General features: G+C 31.0%; 2 protein-coding genes across 2 annotated transcripts in view; one reads left to right on the top strand and one right to left on the bottom strand.

Moving 5' to 3' along the window:
• LOC142326370 (uncharacterized) overlaps positions 1–14,850 on the top strand; it is a 181,880-nt gene that overhangs the window by 121,580 nt on the left and 45,450 nt on the right. The gene's annotated exons all lie outside the window — the stretch shown is intronic.
• Positions 9,571–11,895, bottom strand: Alg14 (ALG14, UDP-N-acetylglucosaminyltransferase subunit). The gene has a single exon (XM_075368827.1). It carries the CDS (start codon positions 11,658–11,660, stop codon positions 10,998–11,000), a length of 663 nt encoding a protein of 220 aa, XP_075224942.1. The 5' UTR covers positions 11,661–11,895; the 3' UTR covers positions 9,571–10,997.

Below are 14,850 nucleotides of genomic sequence, written 5' to 3'. Positions count from 1 at the left end.
ATTTTTTTAATGAAACAGGCAACAGTAATCTCAGAAACCGAGATGTTAAATCTACATGCAAACACACATCTATTTATGAGATTTTACAAAATTCAATCAGCTTTGGAATATAAAAAATTCTAGTGCAGTTCTACACAGAAGATAGACTTTTTGTCTATTTTGCATTCAAAAATGCTGCACTGATTTTCAGAGTACAAACCGCTACACATTTTCGATTAACAAATAGATCCTATATACAAGCACAGAGTTTCAATTCACTTAACAGTACGACTCACGGCATAACACATATTAAAAATGCATCAATGCATTTTTGTGATCTGTAATACTATGATTCCATATTAGAATGGAATCATAGTATTATAGATCACAAAAATTAGAGATTATGGAGATTTGTAATAATGATAAAAAAGTGTTATATTTACAAATATAAAGTGATGAACCACCAGATCACATTTGAGGATGATGATTTAATTAACAATTTAATAAGGCTGTTTCAGACTGGAGAAGATATCAGCCCTCTGGAAAAAAGGTTTCATTAATCTCAAATTAAGTTGTTTATAATTTTTAATAACTTAAAAATAAATAAAATGTTTTTTATGCAGCAATAGAAAGTAACAAAGACAGTCTGTACAAAAAATTCCGGCAAACAAAAAAAAAAATCAGAAAAGAGCCTTGTTGTCAAGAGCCTTAGAGAAGTCTTCTTTCGGAATCACCTTTAGGATGCTTGCAACACTTCTATGAAATATAACGAGTCGTACCATTTTCCCTACAAGGGAATTTGAGTTTAGGAAATAGAAAAGTCTGCAGGGGATATATCTAGCAAGTATAGTGGTGGTCCAGCATTGTCACCTGTTGTTTTGATGAAAACTATCGTACAACGACAGCCATGTGAGCTGGCACATTGTCATGATAAGATAACAATCCTTGGTTTTATGCAAATGCAGTCACACATGATGATTTCAGTCCAATAAACATCTCGGTAGATAACAGTAGTAATTCCTACATGCATTCAACATTTTCATAGCTACAGCTGGTTATCAGCCTCACCTCTCTAACAGTCTTATAATGATATCTAACCATCACAATCATGAACAAATCACTTGAACACATGTAAATGAGCCAAAGCCTCATCACCATGTGCTTGTATCATTTCAAACATTTCTGTAACATTTTTCCAAGCAAAAAAAAAATGTATGTTCAACCACCATTTCATTTTTTTTAAATCTAACAATAGGCTCAAAAATACCTTCACAAGAACAGATATACAACAGTGTTAACCAAAACTGAATGAGTTTTGGTTATGTTGTTCACAAGGTATCTCTTGACCAGCCTCAACCTCGCCCACAAGATTGCATCTCTAGTCTGCTTTTATAGCCTCAGTCCTGGAATATTTTGTAGACTGAGTATGATATCTAAATACAAAATTCTCAAAACAGGGACTTCACTAATATTAAATAACATTTTAAAAGTTCAAGTTTTCTTTAAATCTACCGTTACCCCCAGGTTAGAAAAAAAATTCCCATTATTCATGAAAATTTAAAATTGTTTTGTTTTATAAAGATCACTTTTCTCTTTAAATGTATTTAATTGTTAATTCTACATTTAAAATAAGGCATCTTCTCAGAACTGGTTTTGAAATAGTTTACAATGATTTAATTGTAATATTTTTTTTTTTTTTTTTGTCTTCAGTCATTTGACTGGTTTGATGCAGCTCTCCAAGATTCCCTATCTAGTGCTAGTCGTTTCATTTCAGTATACCCTCTACATCCTACATCCCCAACAATTTGTTTTACATACTCCAAACGTGGCCTGCCTACACAATTTTTCCCTTCTACCTGTCCTTCCAATATTAAAGAGACTATTCCAGGATGCCTTAGTATGTGGCCTATAAGTCTGTTTCTTCTTTTAACTATATTTTTCCAAATGCTACTTTCTTCATCTATTTGCCGCAATACCTCTTCATTTGTCACTTTATCCACCCATCTGATTTTTAACATTCTCCTATAGCACCACATTTCAAAAACTTCTAATCTTTTCTTCTCAGATACTCCGATCGTCCAAGTTTCACTTCCATATAAAGCGACACTCCAAACATACACTTTCAAAAATCTTTTCCTGACATTTAAATTCATTTTTGATGTAAACAAATTATATTTCTTACTGAAGGCTCGTTTAGCTTGTGCTATTCAGCATTTTATATCGCTCCTGCTTCGTCCATCTTTAGTAATTTTACTTCCCAAATAACAAAATTCTTCTACCTCCATAATCTTTTCTCCTCCTATTTTCACATTCAGTGGTCCATCTTTGTTATTTCTACTACATTTCATTACTTTTGTTTTGTTCTTGTTTATTTTCATGCGATAGTTTTTGCGTAGGACTTCATCTATGCCGTTCATTGTTTCTTCTAAATCCTTTTTACTCTCGGCTAGAATTACTATATCATCAGCAAATCGTAGCATCTTTATCTTTTCACCTTGTACTGTTACTCCGAATCTAAATTGTTCTTTAACATCATTAACTGCTAGTTCCATGTAAAGATTAAAAAGTAACGGAGATAGGGAACATCCTTGTCGGACTCCCTTTCTTATTAGGGCTTCTTTCTTATGTTCTTCAATTGTTATTGTTGCTGTTTGGTTCCTGTACATGTTAGCAATTGTTCTTCTATCTCTGTATTTGAACCCTAATTTTTTTAAAATGCTGAACATTTTATTCCAGTCTACGTTATCGAAAGCCTTTTCTAGGTCTATAAACGCCAAGTATGTCGGTTTGTTTTTCTTTAATCTTCCTTCTACTATTAATCTGAGGCCTAAAATTGCTTCCCTTGTCCCTATACTTTTCCTGAAACCAAATTGGTCTTCTCCTAACACTTCTTCCACTCTCCTCTCAATTCTTCTGTATAAAATTCTAGTTAAGATTTTTGATGCATGACTAGTTAAACTAATTGTTCTGTATTCTTCACATTTATCTGCCCCTGCTTTCTTTGGTATCATAACTATAACACTTTTTTTGAAGTCTGATGGAAATTCCCCATTTTCATAAATATTACACACCAGTTTGTATAATCTATCAATCGCTTCCTCACCTGCACTGCGCAGTAATTCTACAGGTATTCCGTCTATTCCAGGAGCCTTTCTGCCATTTAAATCTTTTAATGCTCTCTTAAATTCAGATCTCAGTATTGTTTCTCCCATTTCATCCTCCTCAACTTCCTCTTCTTCCTCTATAACACCATTTTCTAATTCATTTCCTCCGTATAACTCTTCAATATATTCCACCCATCTATCGACTTTACCTTTTGTATTATATATTGGTGTACCATCTTTGTTTAACACATTATTAGATTTTAATTTATGTACCCCAAAATTTTCCTTAACTTTCCTGTATGCTCCGTCTATTTTACCAATGTTCATTTCTCTTTCCACTTCTGAACACTTTTCTTTAATCCACTCTTCTTTCACCAGTTTGCACTTCCTGTTTATAGCATTTCTTAATTGCCGATAGTTCCTTTTACTTTCTTCATCACTAGCATTCTTATATTTTCTACGTTCATCCATCAGCTGCAATATATCGTCTGAAACCCAAGGTTTTCTACCGGTTCTCTTTATTCCGCCTAAGTTTGCTTCTGCTGATTTAAGAATTTCCTTTTTAACATTCTCCCATTCTTCTTCTACATTTTCTACCTTATCTTTTTTACTCAGACCTCTTGCGATGTCCTCCTCAAAAATCTTCTTTACCTCCTCTTCCTCAAGCTTCTCTAAATTCCACCGATTCATCTGACACCTTTTCTTCAGGTTTTTAAACCCCAATCTACATTTCATTATCACCAAATTATGGTCGCTATCAATGTCTGCTCCAGGGTAAGTTTTGCAGTCAACGAGTTGATTTCTAAATCTTTGCTTAACCATGATATAATCTATCTGATACCTTCCAGTATCGCCTGGCTTTTTCCAAGTGTATATTCTTCTATTATGATTTTTAAATCGGGTGTTGGCAATTACTAAATTATACTTCGTGCAAAATTCTATAAGTCGGTCCCCTCTTTCATTCCTTTTGCCCAGCCCGTATTCACCCACTATATTTCCTTCCTTGCCTTTTCCAATGCTTGCATTCCAATCTCCAACTATTATTAAATTTTCATCTCCTTTTACGTGTTTAATTGCTTCATCAATCTCTTCGTATACACACTCTACCTCATCATCATCATGGGCGCTTGTAGGCATATAAACGTTAACAATCGTTGTCGGTTTAGGTTTTGATTTTATCCTTATTACAATGATTCTATCGCTATGCGTTTTGAAATACTCCACTCTCCTCCCTATCTTCTTGTTCATCACGAAACCTACTCCTGCCTGCCCATTATTTGACGCTGAGTTAATTACTCTAAAATCACCTGACCAAAAGTCGCCTTCCTCTTCCCACCGAACCTCACTAATTCCTACTATATCCACATTCACCCTATCCATTTCCCTTTTTAAATTTTCTAGCCTACCAACCTTTTTTAAGCTTCTAACATTCCACGCTCCGACTCGTAGAATGTTATTTTTTAATTTTCTGGTGACCCCTTCCTTAGTAGTCCCCACCCGGAGATCCGAACGGGGGACTATTTTACCTCCGGAATATTTTACCAAGGAAGGCGCCTCCATTATTGTTATGTGAAAATGCAGAGCCACATTTTCTTGGAAAAAAAAAAGCAGCTGTAGTTTTCCATTGCTTTCAGCTGCGCAGTACTCAGAGGACTGAGTGATGTTGATACGGCCGTTTAAGTCGTCCTGACTCACGCCCCTAACAACTACTGAAAGAGCTGCTGCCCTCTTTCAGGAATCATTCCTTAGTCTGGCTCTCAACAGATACCTCTCCGATATGGTTGCACCTTCGGTCCAGCTACTCTGTATCCCTGAGCACTCAAGCCCCCTCACCAACGGCAAGGTCTCATGATTCATAGAGGAGGAATTGTAATATACATTTTCAAATACTTCTATAAATTTATTGAACAAATTTTTTTTTAATTGTAATCCTTTTTATTAGTGTTAAGATTATTTCAAGTGAATGATAATAACAGTATTTTTTACTTAATTATTCTGGAAGCATAACATTACTACAAAATGATGTTAATACATATTTCTGAATCAGGTTTGTCCTCCAGTACCATAAACTTTAGGCCAAGTACCATACACTAATACATTATGAGGGGAAAATTTTCTTATTTATGATTCTGGTTTACATTATAATAATATTATTCTGCTGTTTTCAACACTAAAAACCATATGATTTCTTTCTGGGAGTGACACAATTTTCAGTTAAACAGTTCTTAATAAGTTTGTTCAACTGTTTACAATACACAGTTTAATAAAAAATTATATGTCTCTACTTGCTTAATACCTCATAGTTCAGCAAACTGAAACATTTACTTCAATATATCGAGAACTGATTACACTAGTCATATAAATCCAACATTTTCAGCATCACATTTTGAGTTGGCAAACATTAACGTGCTGAGAAGCCTTTTGAAACATCAGTATAACGACCTGTCTCTTTCATTTTACACAATCCATTCAGAGAAATATTACAAATAAGGGGGCTGAGACATGCATACTTCAACATGGATCATCAGTGAATAAGGTACCAGGTACAAGAATTCATGGCATTACCATTATTCATTCCTTTGCAAGATTTAATTCAGGTATGAGAATTATTAAACAACCAGTTCGACGAATAAGTGCTGGAGTTGGTTGGCATTGTACATTGAAGCTACATACATCTTTGGCCGAATTGCAAGAGGTTGGAGGAGAGCTGTGCCTCTTAAGATTCCTCCCCCACACGGTGGACGTGCACAATTTAGTGGAAAATGGTCAACAAACCAATAATTCAGTAGAAGGGTTTAATTCACGATTCCTAAGATTAGTTTTCATCATATAAATAAATGGCGCTTCATTGAACAACTCCAGCAATAATAAAATGAAACTGAAACATTGGTTACACAAATTTTGGCTGAAGAAATCAATATAAAACAACCATTAAGCAAAACATACCTCTTAAACCAACAGAGAGTTGGCTAATACTGGTTGACCAGTATTAGCAGTATAAGAACAAAAACATCTCCCATTATTTAAGAGCCATCTCTTATCATTTGAAACTTCACAGCAATCCAGTTCAGCAGAATGATGATGATGGTAATTTTGTTTTACCATTACAGCAGTAACTGTCATATGCAGTTTGTAGCTATTCAAAATAATAATGATTTAATGAAATGATAAACATAAATAGGTTTGTAAATAATATGTTAAGTACTTTCACAAACCTTGAAATACTATTTAATTATATATGCATAAAATAAATTAAAAAATATTTTGTTTTATTACTATTTTTTGTTGGTTTTTTCTCAATTTCTCACAGTGAATTACTCGATAAATAATCACATCCATTCAACACCCACATTAATCTTCATTGATATTAGATTCTGAGGAGTCATATTCAAGATTAATATAGAGTTTATCCACCTCGATATCAACAAAATAATCCATCTTCCACATTTTTTCTTCTTCCTGCAGCACACATTTAACACAGTTCTGCCACTTAATCTTAGTTACCTCAGCAATACAGTTTTCAAGTAAAATCTTTACAGCCACTAATTTATAAGTTCTGTTATTCTGAGCTACAAATCCTTTTACTTGACTCCACACTAAATTCAGATTGCAGTGGTATGACGTAAACCGTAATACTGTTTTGTCCATTTGTTTGTCATACCACCCATTTCGTATTTGTTAAATTTTTGCTTATTTTTTTTAACTTTTACTAAGAGCTCAACCTTTAAAAATGTAGAATCAAATGGCATTTGTTTTTCTCTCAGCCACAACACTATATCTGATTTTAGCCATGATGTATTCAGGATTTTTTCTAATTTTACACTATAGTATGGTGCATTATCCATAACAAGTAACACTATTTGGCGGAATTAATTTCATAATTGTATAAAACCAGTTTAAAAAAAAATTCCCGTTCATATCTTTGTGGTAATAACCCTTTTTAATAGATTCAAAAACTAATAATGCACCTTTAATAAACTTATTTCAATTCCCTACATGAACTGCAATTAACAGTTTTCCTTTGTTACTTGCTGATTTTATTCTGGTACCTCAACCAGATGGAAAAGCCTGCTTAGATGTCTTAACAGAATTGTCATTCAAACTTAATTGACTGAATGAACTTTGTTCACTAAAGTTTCACCCAGATAAAAACGGTTTTTCCCATTTTTCTAAAGTTTTTAAATTGTTTCAAATCTTCCTTCACCAAACATTATGTCATCTCTATCAATTATAAATGCAAATTTGAGACCCATCAATAAAAGAAGTTCATGTAAACTAGCTCGACCAATTATTGGTAAATCTGAATCACTTTTGAAGCTGCAAGTTCCTTTTTGAGTATGGGCGACTCATTTTAAAAAAAAACCAACTTTGAATCTAACACCATTTTTATTGAAATAGTCAAATTGGCCTAAAACGGGTTTTGAATGTTTTCTTTTCTATTTTTGTGTGTATACTATGCCGTATTTTTCCTTTCAGCTCGCGATCTCTCTGTACTTAAAATGGATACACCTGTGAATCAGATGTAAGCACTTCTACTTGTTTAATTTCTAAAGTAGGGTATTTTTTGCGAAACTTATTGACAACATTAAGAACTATCATCTTTTCCCCAATTCTAATATTTTACCTTTCTGTGTTTCAAGAAGTACTCTTGGCCACAGTTATTAAATTTGACAAAAACACTAATAAAGAAAAAATTATTTTCTAGCACTGTAATAAATAAAATAAGTCTTAAATTTCAGTATGATACTTATTTACACCAAATTAATGACAAAAACAATAAAGTAGACACAAAATAGTAAAAAAGAAAACTTTTTTTCTTTCTAGTTTACCCAATGAACTAGCAGTCACTCTTTCTTTCTGTTTATTCTCTCATGGACTTCAAGTATAGAAAATTTTACAAAACTTATAAAGATAACTATAACTATAGCCTTTGTTTAAAGTTCAGCTATGTTTCTTCAAAGTAATTGATTAACATGCGTCATTTTTACAGAATACAACCAAAGCTAGATGTAAACCAAGTAATCAAGAAATGGCTTATTAACATGAAGTTGACTACTTCTGAAATTCAATCCCTTAATATTTAATGAATATACCATCTCATACAGCTACACATATTATTTGTACCATTTACCTTATTTTTTACATACCATATTTGAACCATAATTCATTATATTATATTAGCAATAATCATGTGTTTAATAATGAGAGATTAATAGTCTCACTAGACTATTAATGCGATAAAAAAACTGCAGCTACGGTAATAAAAAGATTACAACCTAAGACACTGGAATTAAAATATAATAATAGTGACAACATGAATAACAGAAAATGAATTTTATATTAAAAAGAAGAAAAGCATTTTATAAATTGAACCAGGTTTGGATTCCAGTTGACATTATTTACTTCTCACTGGGAGAAGGTAGCTGTAAATTACTTAAGAGGAATGACACTGCTAAATTAAAATCACCACAGAATCTCATGTATTTTTTATTTCACATGGAATGTACATAAATATTACACAGTTAATAATGAGAATAAAGTGCTAATTTAAATGCATTTAAAAAACATACATCAAATACACTATACATATTTGAATCATTTCATTTTCATTACTATATCTGTACTAATTTCAGCTTAACATTGATAATTTAATATAAGTGAATAAAATAATAATGTAGCATAAAAAAAAAACAATGTTTAATAATTTAAAATTAATAAAAAACACTTGTACTTTATGAAATAAATGTGTTTTGCTCTGGGGTTCAGAGCGAAAGGTCATGGTGTTCAGAAAATTGATTATCTTCAATCTTCTGCTGTATGAACAGACTGTCATTTAAAATAATTCTAATAGGAAATTAATAGCATACAGAGCTGTGTTAGATATTACTGTAAAAGCAAGAAGCCATCAAATCTCATGTTTATAACATGGAGCCAAACAGAATGTGTAATTTAACCAAACAGGTTTAAGATGATTTGTTCTGACACATTAAATTTTTGTCCTTTACATGCAATATATAAAATTGATTAATAAATTGCAACCAAATACACGTAAAGACCAGCTTCGATTTAAATGACACATCCACTTTGATGCAGAATCACAAATTCCAAATACATCTGGTTCATCAAATTTACTAAACCACTACCAACAACTTTAAACCAATGTAAACATCAATAATAAATACCAAAATGAAACAGGTCAATTTCATTATGAGCAAATTTTGTGTTACAATAAGTGTTTATATTAATTTAAAATTTGGAATTAAAGTAGCTGTACTAAGGAATTGATTTGTATTTTTCAAAATCATATTTTAACATACATAATAAACCAAAGAGATAACATATCTTTAAAAGAATACTTTGGAAACACTATACTGCCTTAAAAGTAAAATAATTCCATAAGTCTTCTTTTACCAATAGTAGGCTTCAAATTATATATTCACTTTAAGAATGCATCATGCTGTTGATTTAATAAATGATTACCAATAACTACACCAAAATCATGCTTTACTTACTTTTTTTTTACAGTATCATCTACAAAAAAAAAAAGCCTGCCACTGTTAACAATTAAAATCTTATGTACATCACAGATAATTATCTCAAATAAAAAATAAGTACATATTTTTTTACAAGTATCACCTAAAAACAGGAATTGCCAATTATTACAATTGACACCTTGCCAATATCATTAAAGTTAAAATCTCCAATAAAATATACATAAATACTTTTCAACAATTACCCCTAAAAACAAGAACTGTCCATTATTACAATTAACACTTCACACAAATAATTATTTCCAATAAAATAAAAACAGTCTGGCTTAACAGTATATGGCTAGTTATACACATAATTTCAAAAAACATTTATTAATATCGTACTAAATAGCAAACAGTACAGTAATCAATTTTACTGTAAAAAAAATTACATAAGCTCAATGTATTAATCAAACTCTTAAGCTCTATACCACAATCCACTTTATATAAACTCATTTATATCACTCATTTTTATCTAGTTTCCTCTTTACTGAATTTTATTATTGTGGAAAATCATCTATTTTAAATTTACTTTTAATTTAAAAAAATAAATAACAGATAAAAAACTGTAGACCTGGGAAAAGGCAGTAATCTAACCCAAAGCACCCAAACATTTAGTTTTCAACAATATGTGGAGAATCTATGGAGTGTAGCACATCCTAGATGTGAAGTAAAAATAAGATGTCAGCAGTACAGCCATGTTCTGTAGATTACAGATATTAAATGCTGGATGTAGTTTTTAATTTTTCACTGCCCTATTAGCAGTTTTTTTTAGTAATTCTGAGTAATTAATTGATCAATTTTATACTTGATGACTGATGACGCTCTTTGTAAGGCGATTATCCCTCGTACAAATTACTAATAGCATGAACATATGGTGTGATCTCTTTCTGTAGCAACTTTTATTTCCATTTTAACATAAATTCAACAGTGTTCTACGAGATCATGTTAAGTATTACCATACCATGATGAAGTAATTACTTTGAATTACAGTTTTTTTTTGTTTTAGCAACTGCATAAAAGATTTTTATGCAAGGAAGAACTGCATAAGACTTTTCAATATTGTGAGCAATAAATAACAGGTATAACATATTTTCATTTATTAAAACATAAGTTTTGTTTATGAAAAACACTTTTCTTGCAAAACTCTTTTTTCCATTTACTCTTTAGTATCCTTAACCCATAATAAGCACAATCACTTGGGTAAAAAATTATACTTGTCCTTAATAATTCCAACTACGCAGATGAAACATAATTAAAACTAAACTCTTTGGAATGGTACTGTAAGTACAAAAATATTAACAAATTATAGTTTTTCCACTAAGAAAGCAATATAAACCACTGCATTTCAAATATTACACTTAACTCCTACCAGTCTTAAATTTTACAGTCTTCCAATGTACTTTGTTCTCGGATATGTTTGCTGCAAGTCAGGCCATTGAACTAGAATTTCATCAGCAAAAAATAAAAGTATTTTACCAGTTAAAGAAAGTGTTTTTACGCGGCATATACTCTCAATAAACACTATTCTGTTATCTGACAAAAAGAAAACTCTCATCATGAAACCAATAAGACATATAGGAAGACATGTACCTGGTCCATTACAAATAACTAGGTCGGGATTAATTTTATAAAAAACTGGTATACAATAATATATGGAATATAATGTAGAAAATATAGAAGTAAAATAAGACTGATGTACCTCACGACTTCTAGGAATTTTTACGATTTCAAAGCGTTTACAACTTTCATCAATTCCAAAATTATTTTCCACCATTTCAATCCTTCGTTCACTCCAAGAATCGGTTTCTGACATAATGTATGTTCTGGGAGAATACCTACGGGGATCTAAACATTTAACAAGCATCAACATTTCGGTAGTATGACCACCTGATCCGATCACAATTGCCGTTTTTACACTATCAGTTTTGCTACGTTTTTTTTTTCTTATTCTGGTTTCAAAGATTACTTGATACATCACAACGGTAGTTCTAGCTAAAACTAAGTACAACGCAGTCAAAACAATCAGAAGTACGGTTAAATACATTTCTTCAAATGTGAGTCTACGCAGAAAAATTAAAAAATAACATAACCTATCACTTTCTTCATTCCTATTGATACGTACAGTGTACAAACAAGCACCAACATTTTGGTAAAAGATCTAATTAAATAAAACATTAACAGTACGTTAAACCTTAGACAAACATCGATATCACTCAATGTCTTGTAACTGTCTACCAACGAAACATTTTATCAATACGTTAACAAATTCTGTACTAAAACGCTATCTATTAGTGACTTTAATAAACAAGCTAGCGGCAAAATCTTTAACTAGATGTAGCATTTCTCATAAATTTATATAATTATACTAAGTCTCATTAATACTTTCGATTAGAATTATTTGCTTCTCCTACTTTAATTATCACTTTTTTTAAAAAATACTATTACGTCAAGGGTAAGTTTTTGTTTTGTTTACAGCATTTTGCTTGGGCAATTACTTCTTACCTAGTATCCATTCGAAAATATTGACTATTACACCTTACATTGAGTTTATCCACATATGAATTATACGTATTGGCGTCAGTACATTCATTATTTCAAAAAAAAAGATTCACAAAATCCCCCGCTACACGATTCATAAAATCGTATTTAAAATATTATGTTAATAAAATCTTGCGTTTACTAGGATTCACAATTAATTAGACAAAAACTGTTACTATTTTTTTTTTAATTTTTATCTTATATAATAAATAAATGGTGCAGTGAAGTTAAGATTAGCGGTGCTTATACGGATGGCAACTACAACGTTCTGTACGTTATACAGAACAGAAAATATTGATCCATCATCTAAACAGGAATAGTGGTGGAGTTTCTAGTCAGTACATGATTGCAACAAGCACATCAATAACAGCGTGTATTAGATTTTTCTTTTTTTATTTCATTTTGCTTGTATCTGAATGTTTGAATTAGATTTTCTTCTTTAATTTTTATTATTCAAATACTTTAGTATAATTTTATTTTCACATTTATACTATACATATACTAAAACTACACTTTTAAAACAGACTGAGTGAACACAAAAGCAGCAGACTTTTTTTTCTAATAATCGCATAATTAAAATACTGGAAAAAATTATACATTAAACCAACTGAAATTTACAATTTCATAAAATATGAAAGCCATTCCATATTTTTTTCTGGAAATTTACGTTTATTTCATAATACACCTGCAACGTTATCAGTTTTTACCTTTCAATATTGTAATAATTTACTTGTTCAAAAGCCATTTTAATTGGGATAAAATCACAGTATTTAAAATAATATCATATAAGTCAACATATCGTGAAACACATAAAACCTATAGTCGTTACAAGATTACGTTGTTCGTAGACTCTTTAATCGTGGGTTGTACGTACACTTTCTTAAGTAATGTTAGTATTTTTTTTGGCAATGTTAACAATAATTTGGTAACAAATAAACATATTTGAACTGTTAGATTCTGATCATGGAGCACAGAGGATATGCTTGTGCTTGTACGTTGGTGGAGGCGTTAATATCCATATAAATAATTGAAAATATATGTTACTTTAATAAAAATTAAAAATTTGATACAAGCCACATAACTTCCTTGTACGTCTATTAAATTACATTTACACATTTTTTTTTTTTTTTTAATGAAAAAAGTACATACAATTTTATTTCATTAATAACTTCTGATAATTTTTTATATTGTTATTATTGAATTATTATTTATTGTAATTTTTTTTTATAATCAGAGGTCAATAATTATTAATAAATCAATAAATTAAAATTAAACAAAAAAGGAGATGAAGTCTAATTCGAACCGATATGCCTTTTCCTTCTGAGATCTAAGTATTTCATTAATTAAAATTTCATTTGACTATAACCCTGGAACCAATGATATATCGTTGAAAAGCCCTCAATGAGGGCTTATTACTGCATTTAAGAAAAAGTTGAAAATCCAGTTTTTTTTGGATTTTGTGCTTTTTTGGACATTTTAGGTTCAATTGATTACAGTAAAAAAGGGAGGTGCACAACTATATGGTACAACAGTCCAAAATCTAACATTTCAACATTCTACGGCTAATCGTTTTTGAGTTATGCGAGATACATACGCACATACATAACATACATACGACGTCAGACGTCACACCGAGACTTGTCAAAATGGATTCAGGAATGGTCAAAATGGATATTTCCGTTGAAATCTGAAAACCGAAATTTTTCACGATCACAATACTTCCTTTACTTCGTACAAGGAAGTAAAAAACACATAAATTGACAGTGTTCGTAATCTTTTCTTCTCTCTTATGTGGTTTGTTTTAGTACTTTTTATGATCCAAACCGCACAAAGTTAATCCTTCTAAGCTCTTCATTCGGCTTAGAGCAACATACTTTTGGTCTCGGCTAATTTTTTTTTTTTGCCAAGATCGATTATATTTTATTGAGCTTCGTAATTGTGTATCTTCACGGCCCATTTTAGAATTTATGGAACCATTCGACGTTCAACATCGCCATATCCTTTAGTGGCATGAAAAATCGCTCTAAGTTTTTTTAAAATTAATTAAAACAATATCTAGTTGCTCTCTATCTTCTAATTGGTTCCTCCTAAGAGCTGACCCGTTTGAATTTCTTAACTATATCCGTAGCACCATTTAAGAGGTTATCACTTACAAAAATGTTACAGCGCAACATTACTTGTGATCCCTTAGTTAATTTTATTGCGTGAAAAAAAGACCACCAACAAATTGTTGACGTTAATTGTAATTACTCATTTGGTGGTTTTCTTCCGTATATGGCGGCTTCCGAGATTCGTCTTTTAATATTTTTTTTTTTTTTTTTTTTATGTTTGTCCAGGCATAACTTTTGATCAGAAGTTTCGAATTAGATGATTCTTTTTTAAATAATAGATTAGTTAATAGCGTTGGTCCCCCTCGATTGCTTAATTATACAGGAGCAATGGAAAAAAGGAATGGAAAAAAAATTATACTGTTTTGTTTTAGGAGAATCTTACTTTCTCTTACGAGCAGTCTGTTTTGTAGGACTGCCCTTATTTCATCGTTGACGAAGTTACAAAATTAAACAAGAGCAAAATAAAAATCGACTCCAAAAAATAAACAAATGATTAAAAAATAAATTGCAATGAATTGTAGGAAAATTGTTTAGTGGAAAGTAATTTTTTTCCTATTACACCTTTAACACAGTTTATGAATCTTA

This window comes from Lycorma delicatula, chromosome 6, assembly GCF_047948215.1.
Source record: "Lycorma delicatula isolate Av1 chromosome 6, ASM4794821v1, whole genome shotgun sequence".
Classification (NCBI taxonomy): Eukaryota; Metazoa; Arthropoda; class Insecta; order Hemiptera; family Fulgoridae; genus Lycorma; species Lycorma delicatula.
This window is presented reverse-complemented; position numbering and strand designations above follow the sequence as displayed.